At 38.5% G+C, this 16,261-nt stretch overlaps 1 protein-coding gene across 7 annotated transcripts; it reads left to right on the forward strand.

Annotated features, from left to right (window-relative positions):
- Positions 1-357: 357 nt before the first annotated feature.
- On the forward strand, positions 358-15,677 carry LOC147219011 (phosphatidylinositol 4-phosphate 5-kinase type-1 gamma-like). 7 transcript variants are annotated; one of them, XR_015108720.1, is made up of 18 exons: positions 358-761; positions 4,717-4,745; positions 4,884-4,973; positions 5,467-5,597; positions 5,726-5,843; positions 7,006-7,158; positions 7,936-8,235; positions 8,398-8,606; positions 8,685-8,768; positions 10,330-10,378; positions 10,510-10,594; positions 10,728-10,904; positions 11,642-11,798; positions 11,890-11,958; positions 12,029-12,491; positions 13,118-13,152; positions 14,683-14,766; positions 14,884-15,677. XR_015108720.1 is itself a non-coding variant. In XM_086172820.1 (18 exons), the coding sequence occupies exons 1-18, from the start codon at positions 668-670 to the stop codon at positions 14,887-14,889; spliced, it is 2,373 nt and encodes a 790-aa protein (XP_086028946.1). In that variant the 5' UTR covers positions 358-667; the 3' UTR covers positions 14,890-15,677. The 7 variants fall into 7 exon arrangements, 5 of the variants coding, with proteins under 5 accessions (XP_086028946.1, XP_086028947.1, XP_086028948.1 ...); XR_015108721.1 differs by having other exon boundaries at positions 14,887-15,677; XM_086172820.1 differs by lacking the exon at positions 13,118-13,152 and adding an exon at positions 13,533-13,607.
- The last annotated feature ends 584 nt before the right edge of the window (positions 15,678-16,261 follow it).

Below are 16,261 nucleotides of genomic sequence, written 5' to 3' on the forward strand. Positions count from 1 at the left end.
TCAAGCCTCGGATTGGATGACTTTCTTCAATTACAAACAAACACAAAAAACTGATACCTCAAACTCAAGAACGTATCCAAACATGAAACCCTGAGGAATTAACTTTTTTACTATCCTTCTCATATAGTAGCATATTCATAAAGCACCAAAAGGGAAATTGAATATATTCCATTATTGTTAAAAATCGATATTATAAACAAGGGGATATTTTGATTAATTAAATCAGTAATACCGCCCACGCCATTCAACACCACAAATAATAAAAATAATAATAATAATATAAAAATGAAACGGTCTGCCGCGTCGAAGAATTCAGATGGAGCGGAGACGAAAGCTAAAGGCTGTCTGTTTTGTCTCCCAAGCGGGGATTCGTGCGTGGGCTGTCGCTGAGTATCTTAATGTAACTTCTAACGTGAAATGATGTAACGGCTTAAGGGTTACTCCGACTGAAATGACGCGCAGCTGCGACAGAGGCGACGAGCGCCGCGGGCTCTAACCCCCCGCGCTGCGCTCCTTAACCGCCGCGGATGGACTCCATTTCAGCTCCACGTCCCGAGCGTGAACATGAACGCGTGTCTGGACCGGCTCCCCGCCGCGTCTGGCTCTGACTGAGGAAGGAAGGAAGGAAAGGAAGGAAGGAAAGACACGGCCTGTGAAGGATCGGGACATGGACGGGGGGACTGCGGAAACCGGGGATGAGGGGAGACCCGTGGAGCAGACGGCCGCCCGCCGGAGCCTGCAGCTGGACCTGGCGGACACCGGTGCGTAAGTCTGTCCCCTGGACCGTTTGATTGACATGTGTCATCCCTGGCGATCATGCGGAGCAGACACGCAGAGCAGTGTGACTAAAAATCCTTTTCTAATCGATAACCCAAAACAGTAACGTATCGTCATGTGAAACTCGTGCAAAAAAAATAAATAAATAAAAATAAACAGAAAGGGTGATTAGAAGAACTTGCCCGATAGGAGATGAATAATACATTGCTTTGTTTGATAACAGTATCAGGATTCAAGGCACTGCTGCTGGTAAAGGAGCCACAGTGTCCCTGCAGCTTGCTGACTGTAAAGGATGTCTGCAGACATTCCAACTGCTGTTGAATGGATGTTAGAAAATTATCATCTAAATGAACATGGAAGTGATGTGCACTTTAATATGACCACCTGTCAGGCCTGGACAGTTTCTTGATATGTAATCAATATTGTCTCTGATATTATATCAAAATATTGTATTGCCTATGTCAGTATCAGATGATGGTCTGGTATCTTGTAGTGTTTTTTTTATTTGGATTGTGACTATTTTGTTTATTTTTTTCTTAAATCACAAAGTCCTTGTTAAAAAAACAACCACGTCTTGTTCCACCCCTGAAAGTATCATAAGGCAATTTATCAAGCATATTTTCAATTAGAGGAAAGGGGAACCAATTATTGATATGCACATTTGGTTTTATTACTGTTCTTATTTTTATGTGCATCTCTGGCCTATGACATGCTGCTTGTGGGTTCCTGGATCCAAAGATTTATCTCACTGTCATGTTGTTCCTATTGTTCTCAAACCCATCACTTTTTACATCCTTTTCTTCCTCTTCCCTGGCAAATCTGAAGAGTGCCTTACATAATCTGCTATGGAATAATAACATAAACCACACGTTAATCCTCATGTCAGTATCTGTTCCAAGAACTGCTGTAAATATCACAGCAAATATAGAAAAAGGGCCATCATGACTCGTTCGTTGACTTTTATGGAGATATTTTGAAGCATTCTCGGCAATTAGATTTGCAGGGCTGTTAAATAGTTAATGGTCATTCATATTGGTCATGTGCGCATGGGATTTTCATCGAGCCCACCAGATTATACTATGACTATACTATACTAAATCTGCTATGGTTAGTGTCATGTTAATGTCAAAGCAACAGGCCAGCTCTTCTCAGCTGGTAAGGAAGAGATTTAATCCTCTTTACTATGACACAAACACACACAGGCACACACTGGCTGCAAGGCATAAACCCAACCATCATATTGCAATTTATACTCAGAGACGCAACACTCATCACTGATAAGTGAGATTTCAGAATTTGCTTGCAATACCTCGGTATTGCAAGCCGCCTGTTTGTCAGAGAGCAATCGGCGCTGCTGATGGGAGTTCTTATGTCTTGTTGCAGCTCAGTGGCTCATTATTCCAGCCTGACCCTAATCCCACCTAGACTCTTTGTTTATACGAGCACCTCAGGACAATCTATCTCGTTGTTCTGTCTGATAGGCTTTGATGCACTTTTAATCTGCAGGTTACATGTTTAGTCTGCTTTGTGTGTGTGTGAGTGTGTACTGTAGCTATAGAAATAGAATAAAAATGCTTCATTGATCAGATTCAGGTATACATACAGTGCAACGTCAGCGAAATTTGACCACTACGTTTAACCCATCATGGATGCACCATGAACAGAAGGCAGCCACTTAGCAGCACCAGGGGAGCATATGATAAGCAAAGAAAAAACAAAACAAAACCCACTGTTTCTTGCTTGTGTATTTACAAGTTTTTTTCCGCTTCCTAAGGGTAATTGGAATCACAACTGTGGAAGATCAAGACTTTTTTATTCAAACCTGTATTTGCTTTGTTGGGTAGCCTTGTCTGTCACATTATGCTGTGTATAGAAAACACAGTTTAGAGGCAGGAAGTGAATACCCTTAATTACGCTTTCCGGATTATGGAGACAACCGGGCGTGTTTACATGTTTTGGCATTAATATTGTTTATTTTAAGATAAAGCTCAATTTCAAAGTATCTAAATCCTGAAAAACTAAATTCACTGTCATTTCCTTTTTGCTGATAGTGATATAGTTGAAGCCACAAAAAATGTCAATAAACGATTAAATAAGATGTTCTGAGTAATGAGTACTTGTATTTTAAATGCTTTTTCATTTTCCAAACAGTACTGATGTACTGCAAAATATAATGAATCTCAAATGAAAAATCGATGTTCTTTTTCCGCAGGCATTTTTCCCTTACAAACATCAGTACTTAATATTAGTAATATTAGGCTGAACAGCAATTGATTGTATTTAAATAAAAAGGGTATGACTCTTGAATTTATTCACAAATGAACAACTTAAAATAAGAATCAGAAATCAAGTCAGCAATACTGTATTGATCCCGGGGGAAACTGAGTGTACTCTGGTTTTATGCATAAAAAAAGGAATCTGCAACCAGCCATTGTGATGAAGTAAAATAGAATGAGCGCTGTTACGCCTTAAAAATTCAGTATCCTGTCATTGTCGTCAAGCAGTTTGTTAATCTTCACCCCTGAATGAGCTGAAATTTACTATAATATAACAAACGAGCAGTTTTTTGAGCTACTGCCTCATTTCCCAATTCCTTCCGTCTCCCTTGCTCTCCTGTCCTCTCTTCTACACAAATACAACTGTAATCCCGTTCTATCCCTCATGCCGGTTGGGGAGATTCTTCCTAATCCTCATGTGTGGTTGGTTGGCAATGTGATCCTGAGACCTCGACCAATAACAGTGTTCAGATTAGGGAGGAAGTCAATCCAATAGAGTGTTTACATTCTTGGTGCAAATCTGACTCATCCAGGAATAGAAAACTGTGGTTTGGATGCTGAATGTCAGAATCAGGCAAAAACTTGCTGCGATTTTTTTCTTTTTCCTCACTTAGGATTTTAAGATTATAAAACAATCAGTAACCTGTAGGAAGTGAACTCCTCTGCTGGTGAGTTATTAATTACTTTCTATGGAAGGCTGATTAAGATATGTATAACTTTCACATGATGGCAATTAATTGTCCTGCACACAGAGAGGTCCTTTTTTTATTTGAGAGTTAAATCAGAGCTCGATGACTGTGAGTTAACTATTAACTATGAACTGAGTTGAATGGTAAGGGGATTAGTTATACGTCTCATTTACAGTTTCCATTTCTCTGCAAAGCTTTGAGAGATCTCATTCACATTTACATCATTGTTGCTTTTGTGGACAGTATGCCATGATCTTTGTCCATTCAATACTTTGTCAAGGGCTTTCAATGTTTAAGATCCCTATCAGAATTCAGATAGTTTTGAAAATGATGTATATCATGTCTGAAATGTTTGGATATTATTAACAACCTGTGTTTTCTAACTAGTCAAATACTGTTCATCATTAATGTAGCTCATCTTTTATAAGAATTGTGAAAGATGCTGAAAGTAAATTTTTTCAGTGTTTTTTTAGACAGTGGCTTGGGCATGTTCAATAATGTTACAAAACATGAAGCATATAATATGCAGCCCGTCAGCATCAACAGTAACGTTTTTTTTGAAGTAGGGAGTTATTTTATATTTAGATTATTCTAAAAATAAAAAAAATTGAGCGTCTTGTGTTTGCAAGGGGTTCATGATGCCGATGTTTATGTCTAATACATTCAATTGCTTTCTTTTTATACAGATAGTGGTAAGTGATCAATTACCTTATTGTGTGCCTATATGGCCAGTGTGCACAGATTATATTGTTTTTTTGTAAACAATGAAATATGTAACATAAATGAACCTAACAAAAAGTAATGAATGGAACCAGTATAAAAACATCAAGTCACATCAAGATCCCCAGTTTTGGAGAACAAACCATTTAAAACTGACTTTCACACACCAGTATTGAAACAAATTCGGGGAAAAGCATTGACTGAAAGGATACAAAGATGTAGATGACGTTTCTTCTCTGTCTGTGTGTCAACAGATCCAGCCAAGAAGGTTCAGATAACAGAGGTGAGAAGACGCTTTTTAGAGGGCAGCCATATGTCTCGCCTTTCCTGGTCACTTTAATTTCTGTCTTGCCTTTCAGTTTACCCTCCGATAGGAAGATATCGTCAAACCTTTAATTTTTTAATACTGTATTTGTGATAGATGCCATCCCCATTGGGAGCAGGCCAGGTTCATGAGAAGAAGATTGGACACAGGAGAGTTGATGCCTCTGGAGAGACAACATACAAGAAGGTTGGGTTTATCCTTATCTATCTATCTATCTATCTATCTATCTATCTATCTATCTATCTATCTATCTATCTATCTATCTATCTATCTATCTATCTATCTATCTATCTATCTATCTATCTATCTATCTATCTATCTATCTATCTATCTATCTATAAACCGTAAATCAGTTAGCTATTTGCACTTTAAAAATCACAAATCATTACCTTTTCTTACGTTATCTAATGGTCAAATCAGAGACTTTGTCTTGTTCATTTGTTTTTGTGGTTGTTAAACTACATCCAAACTACATCCAAAGCCCTAAAAGAATTGGTTAAATAAATGTGAAATAAGTGTCACGCGAAGCAAATATATGTTGTATATGTACAGTGCTCACAAAAAATGGTCGAGGCAGAATGTTATAAGTAAATAATAAGTGATTTGTTTCATTTTGCTCAGCCTTAACCTGCCCCCACATACTCTTCTATTTTTCATTTCTCCTCTCCTGCATCTCTAGACCACCTCCTCTGCCTTAAAAGGGGCCATCCAGCTGGGTATCGGCTATACAGTCGGAAACCTCAGCTCCAAGCCTGAGAGAGATGTGCTCATGCAGGACTTCTATGTGGTTGAAAGCATCTTCTTTCCAAGGTGCAGTAAGAGATCCCCTTTTTCATGTGTGTAATCTGTGCGCATATTTGTGTGTGTTCAGTATCTAATTGTGCCCCCCCCCCCCCCCCCCCCACACACACACACACACACCCACTTGCTCCATACAGCGAGGGCAGTAACCTCACTCCAGCCCACCACTTCCCAGACTTCAGGTTCAAAACTTATGCTCCCGTAGCCTTCCGCTACTTCCGGGAGCTCTTTGGGATCCGACCTGATGACTACCTGGTGAGCTATATTTTTCTCTCTAATCACTGTGCATTGGACAAATATAATGCTACAACTCTGCTACTCTGTTCGACTTCAACAGGAAAGTTAACTTCACACATATTGCTCTTTAGGGTGGATTATGCACTTTATGGAAAAATTTGCTCACAGCCTTTAATCTTTTAAAAAAAAAATCAATATTTAACCGGTCATTGTCAGATCAATATTAAAATTAAATTAGATGAAAATGGGTCATTTTAAGTTTTATTTTATCTTTATCTTAATGACATAATTTTCTCTGGATTGCATGTGACTATTTTACATATTCACATTGTCTATTCCATTAGGAATTGCATACAAATTTCAAGACATCACAAACGTTTTCTTTTCCTTTCTTGTTAGATTTCATACATTATTATAGATCATGTTTGGTGATACTAAATATAGATGTGTTTCCTTGCTTTTGATGGCGATGCCAAACAATAACTTTGCAAGGTGACATCACGCCTATGCTGATATCAGGATTACTCACCAACATGCATGAGAAACATAAAAAATAAACAAAAGCACATATTTGTCAATGCCATAAGACAGTTTGCTGAGGGTTATGCTCACACACCTACACACACACACATGCTTATTGGACAGAGTACTTCAGCGTGTTTGAGCTTTCTCTACCAGTGCCAGAGGAAGCTTAGCAGACTAAAGCTTTCTTTTTTAAACTCCCAAGTAGTTGTAATTGAGTACTGCGTGTATGGACTCTTGTGTGTCCGTGCATGTTTATGCCTTGCAATGTCAACTAAGTCAAAGAAACTTTCATTTCTATTCTTTCAATTTGAACTTGTTTCAAAGGAAATGATACATTTTTGCTGTACTACTAAAAAAAATGGCAGCTCATCTGTAACCAGGATTACAGATCCTGCGGCATTTAATTTTCCACTATCTGCTATTTCATAACCTAACATTTAAGTGTAATTCATGCAAATCTTTGTGCACAAATAAGTTTTACGGACCACTGTAGGCTTATTATTTCAGATAAGGAATGTTATGTGAGTGGATATATGAATATATGCATAATGTGTTTATTACTTAGAATAAACTCTGAAGTAGAAATAGAGAACAATCAAATTTTCTTGGAGAGTTAGAATTTAAATAAGGTGTTTTCACCTGTGTCCCTGTTTAGTATTCTCTATGTAATGAGCCACTGATTGAGTTGACCAACCCTGGAGCGAGCGGCTCAATCTTCTACGTGACCCGAGATGACGAGTTCATCATCAAAACTGTCATGCACAAGGAGGCAGAGTTTCTGCAGAAACTACTTCCAGGGTACTATATGGTAAGTCTCTGTTTAGACTTCCTTAATCAAATAATTACACTTACATACATACTAATTCAATTTATTTAGAATAAATTATACAAGGCAGTGGTTAGTGCTTCCTCTTTACAGCTAGAGGGTCCCTGGTTCAATTAACAAAGGATCCTTCTGGGTTGAGTTTTCATGTTCTCCCCATGTCAATGTGGATTTCCTACGGGTTCTCTGGTTTCCTCCGACAGTCCAACAACATGCTGTAGGTCAAATGAAGACCTTAACATGGAGATATAAATGAATGAGAAATGGTTGTCCACCCCGACCAGGATAAGGGGTATAGATAATGAATAAAGGAATGAATAGTGTAATAAATTAAGTTGGAAATTTAAACTCTGCTACAGATTTTTTTTTTTTCTGTAAAAGTCTACCATTTAGCACTTCAGTAAGGTGCAAGTACGGTATTTGTGGACACACTCTTGAGAACAAAGCAGCAGAAGAAACATCTAGTCACCTTGATTCTCTATATCCCACCCCCCGGCTTGGCTCTGGTCAGAAGTGATGCCAGCCTGTGGCTTTGTAATAGACGAGAGCAGGAAGCTTTCGCCTGGCTGAGACCTGGCCTAAGTATCCCTTAATAGGCTGAACATGTACACAGGCATGACCCGAGGCATGGGATGTCATGCTGACTAGCAGCTGCGCAACCCTGCGGCCAAAATACATAAACTACAATTTCCACATGAATAATGTATTTTTTTTTCTCTCTGTACCCCCCGCCATATCCCGCCCTCCCCTCCCCCTTTCCAGAACTTGAACCAGAATCCTCGGACTTTGCTGCCAAAGTTCTTTGGGCTGTACTGTGTCCAATCCGGCGGAAAAAACATTCGGGTTGTAGTGATGAACAACATCTTACCACGCTCTGTGCGCATGCACCTAAAGTTTGACCTGAAGGGCTCCACCTATAAGAGGCGAGCGTCGAAGAAGGAGCGGGAGAAGTCCAAGCCCACTTTTAAAGACTTGGACTTTTTAAGTGATGTCCCCGATGGCCTCATTCTGGACCAGGATACTTATGGGGCTCTGGTCAAAACTCTGCAAAGAGACTGTTTGGTAAATGAACCGCAGGAGGATGTAAAAACAATATAATGTTCAATTTTTGGTTATCCTTTTTCCTGATAGTAAAATTCTATGCATACCACAATCTATTTCTAGCAATGCAGCACCATCTCTATATAGTCTAAAGTTTTTATGAATGTATCTATCTCATGTCAGGTGCTGGAGAGCTTTAAGATAATGGACTACAGTTTGCTGCTCGGAGTTCACAACAAGACTCAAGCTGAGAGAGAGCAGCAGTTTCAGGGTTCACCTGCAGGTGGAGGAGATGAGAAGCGGCCAGCTGCTCAAAGAGCTTTGTATTCCACTGCAATGGAGTCGATACAAGGAGGCTCCATGTGTAGAGACACATTGGAAAATGATGATACGTAGGTAGCCCTTTCAGAAATATTTGCTTGTGAGTAATTGAAATCCACATGTTAAAAATGTCCACTTTTTGACTGCAGTATGGGTGGTATTCCAGCTGTGAGTGGAAAAGGCGAGCGCCTCCTCCTATTCATTGGAATCATTGACATTCTGCAGTCCTACCGGTAAGAAAAAAAAGATGTTGTGCATTTTAAAGCCAAAAGTTGGATATCTTTGGTACAGATTTTCTTTATCAATCAAAACTGAAAAAAAAAAAAAAAGTTTTTATAGTTGACTTTCCCAACAGGGATTATACTGGTGTTAGAAATGCCATAAAGCAACCCCTGAGGAAGTGGTTAGGCTCAGGCTGACATTAATCCAGACACGATGGGCCTGTAAAGAATATTAAAAGACGGAAGGAGCTCTTGAGAAAAGTAATCCGTGTCATGTCATTATATTTATAAATAAGTAGAAATGGTTTGGTGGGTCAAATGTAGCATTACAGTCTGAAAGATGTCTGTGGAGGTTCTCAATCATCCAGGTCATGGTGAAATCTTGTCGTGGGAATTGGACTTGAAATGCACAAAAATAGTGGCTGAAGGAGAATATTGGTGTCATACCAGCAAAACCTTTGCTTAAAATGTCCTGGAAAATGAACTCTGGAAAAGATCAAAAATCCTGTACTGAACACTCCTGCATTCTTGTTGTTGTCCACCTCTCCCAGGATCCCATCGTCACACACAATTAGATTAACACCGTGGTCTTCTAGAAAGTCTTCTTTACTGAAACTATTTGTTTTTGACAAGATACAAGTCCATCATTTCGATAATATTGTCACTTACAGTACTTGATTGTCAGTGGCAAAAGCAAGCACATTTGATTATGACACCCACCCGCTTATCACTGTTTCACAAATGCTTGATAAAAGTAATTTTCTCAACGTTGTACTGAGTCCAATGACTTTTGTTAGGGGCTCATAGAGACATCATTTCAATTCAGCTGCTACCCTGATTTTTTTGTTGATGTTACAGCGACAGTAAAATCTGTTGCAATCGCAAAGAAGGCAGGAAAACAGTGACATTTTAATGCAGCAGTAACTGAAATGCACACCAGTAACCACCAGATGGTACATATGAGCAGTTAATACAAATTTATGACCATATTGTGCAAGCACATTTCTCTGGTTGTCAGCCAAAAGCCATAAAATGCTTTATGAGTCAGCTATTTATTTTGTAATGGCTACTTGTGTTATTATATGATTTAAACATCTCCTGTGGGCAGTTTAGACTCGACTGAGACTTTATCCGACATTTTTATTGAAACTGACAAAGATTGCAATTGTTTATGTAGAGAGTGTGTTTATCTGAAGTCTTTTTATCTTATTTTGAACCTACATGGTTTTCCTGACTCTATCAACAATGCGACGGAGGATGTAGTTTGAAGAAGAGATGTTTCTTGTGACATAAGATAGGATAGAAATACATGACGTCTTTTGGAGTACAAGCAATTTATATAAAGAAATATTTGTTTTTTTATTATTATTACCCATGTTCTTCCTTTACCCATAATGGTGATGACAGAGCCCACCATTAAACACTTTGATTTTAAAATTTACCTTTAAAATAAACTTGCAGCAACATTGCAAGTAGAGCTATAACTTTTGCAGTAAATTCGAAATTCACTTGCCAGATAATTCCAGGTAGCTTAATGGAAAAAGTTGAACTATTTAATTGTCTTTTCTAACAGGCTGATTAAGAAACTGGAGCACTCCTGGAAGTCCCTCATCCATGACGGGGTGAGTGGGTTTCACTGGCAACAAATCCTGGACTGCACAGCACATTGAATGTTAAACATTTTTGAGTTGCTTCTGTGCATTAAAGATGCCACAGAATCAAAATCATGTATTCACCTTTTCTCCCTGCACAGGACACAGTATCAGTTCACAGGCCAGGTTTCTATGCTGAGCGTTTCTACAAATTCTGTAGCGCCATCGTCTTCAAGAAGAGCAGCTGTAAGTTCATCAACGTCCACAAGACACCTTGTGTTTCACCACAAACATAAATACTTAATTTTACATTTGAACAATTTCCCTTAATTTCCCATTTTGGAATATATGTCAAAGTAATCCTCTCATACCCCCCCAGCACTGCGGTCATCTCCGTCCAAAAGGGGACGAGGAGCTCTGTTCATGTCCAAGTCCAGTGCTGGTGGAAACGGATCAGCTGGTCAGCGTCCCTCTCTGAGTGATGAGACGCAGGAGAACCAGGACAACACGGACAACCAGCAAGGAGCTTACAGCTTCCTCATATTGGAGGATAACGGTAAGAATTCTGAAAAAATGAAAATCACAAGGAAAAATGGTGCAAACTGAGCTGAAGTCAACAGCACATGATTGTTTTGACAGTGAAACTCAAACCAAAGTAATTTTGCTGGACCGCTATAATCTATAACCATTTTTCTCTTTAATATAGGTAAAATAATCATTGATCATAGATGTACCGTCAATGAGTATCAGAGTAGCAGCAATGACCTTGAGATCAAAGTAAAAAGCAGCACTTTTATCTGTGCATTATTTATAAAAGCACAGCGCTGTGTTGAAATATACAGGTGATTTATTCTGTATTTTTACTCTCGTGAATGGCAGTACAAGAGTAAAATGGAATGCAAGCGCACAACAATAAGGTGAAATGTGTCCAGAAGGTCTTTGTTCCAAAACATTTTAGAGAACTGAGAACCCGGAAAACAGTCGACTGATTTTCTAGTTGCAGAAAACATACTTAAATTGAGGGAAAGAGGGTGATTAGCTGTGTTTTCACTAACAATTTGCTTTGAAAGTCCTGATTATGATGTCTCAGTAAGTGTTGGAGCTCTATAATAAATTGAAAAAGGTGTACGGGAGCATAAAAACTGAAAGCTCTGAGGTTGAGTGAAATGATGCATGTACACCTCAAGCAACAAACAGACTTCAGCTGGGAATTTTAGGTCTCTATTTGTTATTGCTATTGCTTGTTTCTTAATGATCTCTTTTTTATTTTTCTCCTTTGAAAATGCCAATTAGAAAGAGAGCCACCCTGCACTCCGCCATCCTTTGAAGACGCCACCACGGCATCTATTGCTACCACGCTCTCCTCCAACAACTCCTTACCCACCACCCCCTTTGATACGCCAGAGCACCCACGCTACAGGAGACAAATGCTCTCGCCTAGTGTGGCCAAGTGAGAAACATTTAAGGAAATGTAATGCCATATTTAATCTGGCAAGTGTGTATACTTTCCTGTCCAATGCTATCACACGCTCTACTTTTAGGGCGCATAAAGAAGTAGTGGAAGTTCACGACAGAAGGCAAGAGACTATAACGGTGGAGGTGGAACTCAGGTACAGACAATAACATATAAATACATATGAGGTGATGTGTGTACTAACGCTGTTATTTATTTTGATACAGTAAAATCCCCAAGAGGACAGAGCTCACTCAGATGGCAGATTTGACCTCACCCAGCCAATTGTCACCGGACCGTCACTTCAATGTTAATCCTCCACCTCCAGTCTCAGCAAATTCCTTCTCTACCCTTCCCCCTTCTTTTCCCTCTTCCTCCACCTCAGTTCCATCAGCGTGTCAGTCATCCTTCACTCTCACTCCATCCATCCGCCCTTCAACCAAAGGACTTACATCTCCTACCGCTCTCTCCCCCAGTTCAGTAACACCTTTAGAATCCTCTTCAGCATTTACACCCATCTGCCCGGCCCGTCCCGCATCCTCTTACCATCTTCCCCCAACAACCCAATCTCCCCAACCTCCGAGCCCCCGGGTACCCAAACAGGCATTACACGCATCCAGCAACCAGCTGTCTGTGTCCAGCAGCCACAACTCGCTGGATGGGGAGGTTCCGGTGTCCGACATCTACTTCGTAAGTGCCTTTTGTCATTACTATCAAGAAAAAAAAATAAATCGATGTCGTTTCAGTGACTAAAATGTGCTTAAAAAACATGACCTTATAATTTCAGACTAATTAATTGTTGGAACAAAAAAAGGTTTTCATTTGCTTTTATCCAGCAGTTGTGCAGTTCGAAAAACCCAGAACTTATATTGTTTGCTTACGCTGAAGAATCCTCTCAGATGATGGGTGAAACGTCTTGAAGTGAAGAATTTCAAGTTCAGTGGCCACAACAAGAAGATTTCAAAAAAGATTGATTATTTAATATTCAACTTTTGCACTTGGTCATATTAGCAAAAAGTTATAAGTAATGACTAAAACTACAACAATAAACAATCTTGAAAAATAAGGGGATCCCTTACATTTTTCCGACTGTAAAAATTAAATATATAATAATTTCATACCCATTTCAGATGTGCAAGGAAAAATTGAGGGTTTTTTTTGTATTTGGTTTGAGTTCCTCTGTTTTTCTCTTAGTCCCTAACCTTTAAATTCTAAATGTGCTTCTGACTGTGCAACAGTCTTTTCTTCACAATCCAGTTCCAGTAAGTAAAATAGTGTTTCCTCTGTTTCTCCTCAATCTGCCGGGTCTCTCGCAGCGGCCTCGTCAAGACAGTGTAATAGAGTTATGATGGTGAGGGACGGGGTTGCACTGCTGTATGTTTCTTCTCATAAGGGTGGTTCTGTCCAAAAAAAAAAAGTTTTCTACAGCATGAGGCTGCCTCCGGTTGTACTTGGGGCTCTTGAATGTATCAGCAAAAGCCTGGTCTTTCCCAACACCATGATACATTCGAATCCGTCAATTTGCATTCAAGCACCCTGCGATTGTCATCCATCGCACTCCATCATTCTCGCTTTATGTGATTTCCATTTATTTCCACCTTACTTTCCTTCCTCTGTCTTATCTGTCATCTCATATCTTGACTTACATTTCTCCTCTGCTTTATAATGATCAAATTAGTTCCCTTCATTTTCCCTGTTCACACATTCTATGCATTTCTGTCTATTCATCAGTATGCAGATGGCAGATATTGGGTGTACTCTCCTGTTCTTGGTCGTCGTAAACTTAACTCTAGCTCAAGTTACAATGTAAGTCACCAACAAGGTAGTTAGATTGTTATGGTAATGTTCCAACATGCCATCGTATTAACCAGTAGACTGCAAAGTGCATGGATCTTCAGAAGTGCTATGTCACAATCAGTGTCAAATAATGATGGAAACAGCAACTTCTGAAGGCCCATCTTTGGATTGCAGTAGAGCATGCCTCTTCATGCAACACCTTCATAGACATTCTTTCGATATCATAGATTACAATTCCACCTTGTTAACTGTAAACTGGGTTGGCTTTGCGCTTTTACTGAGCTTTTGCACACTAGCGCAAAGCTAACCAATTTTACTAGTCTGGTTGGAATGAAATAACATGTTTATTAAAGCTGCACTTGGAACATTTTCAAACCCACTAGAACTTGGTTGTTTATGACTTTAATTATTCATCATTTGGAAGTATTTAGTGTAGATTTTTAAGTGCTAGATTTGTGGGCTACAATCAAAAAGTAGCCCACAAATATGATTTACATATTTCTGATGTATTGGTGTTACCAACTATTACCCTCCTGGTTCAAACCTCAAAAGTACAGAAGTCTTAATACGAAATATCACCACTGTTTCCAAGTTTTGCGTAAAATGTAACATTTCGCAACTACAATTGTGCAACTGTATTGCACCATTGTAAACTGATTAGCAGCATATTTGATTTTCTTCCAAATCAAGATATTTTGCCCCAAGTAGATGAGGCATAATATATTTTAGCTGATGGCTCAGATATCCTAAACTTGTAAACAGAAGATGGGGGGCAGAAATCTCTATGAATAATTATAACCATTGCCCTTGAGTGTCGGTATTCTGTTCGGTAACTATAATGAAAGGTTAAGCCTGTATGAGATGTGTTTGACATGACAACTTGAGAGAAAAAAAACAGGGTTGTTTTCACTCTTTTGCACAACAAGAAATAAATTGTTCCACAAAACAATTGATTTTGCTCTAAAAATGGCATTGTGCAGCTTTAAATTGATTGTCTTAAAAATGCTATTAAATCAGATATTTTCTCCGAATCAGCTCTCCTCACTATCATTCTCTCTTTATTTTCCCCAATTCTTTCCTGTAGACACAGGAGGACCGGAGCTGGGTGTATTCTCCTCTGCATCGTGGCTCAGAGTCCACAAGGGGCTCGGATGGGGAGAGCGAGACAGTGAGTGTGTGCTTTATTTATGACATGTCATAAAATTACAGCACTGGGTGTACTGTTTCACGATCGCTAGATGCTCCCCTTGCTGATCATCTATGACTCTCCTTCTTTCTCTGACAGCAGTGATGGGTGACGAGCCAGTCTCCACATAAAGAATCTAAGAGGTTTTATAAAACCACCACAGCAAAATGGAGCATTCATGATACTCTTTGATGCTGGTCGCTGAAGCTGCATGAGGACGCTTGCTTTGCAGCTATGAGACAAAGAGAAAGGCAGTATCCACTGAAGTATGAACTTTAAGTATTCAAGTATGCAAACAATCATAAGGATATCAAAATATGCAAACATAGAAAAAAATCACAATGGACAATATTAATATTACTGACTTTTTATTTATATAAGATCTTGTTATAGTAATACTGATTGATTTATTGTGTTCATGAGTCAGTTGCACTTTGCCACTGTGGCTATGCAAAATAAATATGTATTTATATTCGTTGAGCAGCAAATATATATATACATATATATATATATACACACATATATATATATATATATATATATATATATATATATATATATATATATATATATATTTCAAATTTTAATTTTTAGCACTTTATAAATGTACTTGTATCTTATGTTCTTTTTAAATCACATTTTTTGTTATTTTGTTATTTGTAGTATGAAAACAGTAATTGTTTTTTGCACACTACTCCACTTAAGAAACTGACATTTTTTTTGTTGCCGTGTTTTTTTTTTCCCATCATGCCTTATATATTCATTTCCATAACTGATTCTGGCATTTATGTCACATGTATAAATTGGTTACATGTACAATTTGAAATACAAAACTCAAATTTACAGTCGTTTATTGTAATTATATACCAAATATTTAAAGCAGAGGAAGATTACACTACACATCTGTTTCCAAAATAAATATATAAAGAGAATAAAATATATTCAGTAAATTTTTGTAAATTGTAGATACAATGTGTCCCCAAACAGACGCATGTCTGTGCGCCCTCATGTCTATGGCTTATGTCTATGGCTGCATGAGTTTGCATGCATAAGATGTATTACATAGAGAGCTGTTTGACATTTGTTGCCCCTTTGTCAAATTGTTACTTTTATTTTATTTTTTTATTTTTTGTGTAGGCCTTGACCATAACCTTTCAGCATGTTGACTGTATGAGGTATATTAAATATCCAATATATATGACCAAGAAAGGATGATATGCTGGCTTTATTAGTGGAGGTGAAATAATACTGACATAATTCAGTTTTCTTGTATAGATCCTGCTCTACAGGGCCATAGTGAAATAAACCCTCTATTGCTGCAGGAAAAGAAAAAAACAATAACTTCCTTCAATACTTTGTGATATTTTTGCAACTGGATGATAATAAACGAATGATTGCTGAAAAGCTCACAGTTTGTCATATTACTTTATCACTGGGGACAACTAAGGTTAAGCTGCCTATTTTGTAGGCTGCATTT

This window comes from Fistularia commersonii, chromosome 25, assembly GCF_037954325.1.
Source record: "Fistularia commersonii isolate RoL2024-O1a breed Wild chromosome 25, RoL_Fcom_v1.0, whole genome shotgun sequence".
NCBI lineage: Eukaryota > Metazoa > Chordata > Actinopteri > Syngnathiformes > Fistulariidae > Fistularia > Fistularia commersonii.

Coding starts and splice junctions, on each gene's coding strand:
- LOC147219011 (XM_086172820.1), top strand. CDS start 668: ATGGACGGGGGGACTGCGGAAACCGGGGATGAGGGGAGACCCGTGGAG. Junction 5,844..7,005: donor TCCGACCTGATGACTACCTG/GTGAGCTATATT, acceptor GTCCCTGTTTAG/TATTCTCTATGTAATGAGCC. Junction 13,608..14,682: donor ACTCTAGCTCAAGTTACAAT/GTAAGTCACCAA, acceptor TCTTTCCTGTAG/ACACAGGAGGACCGGAGCTG.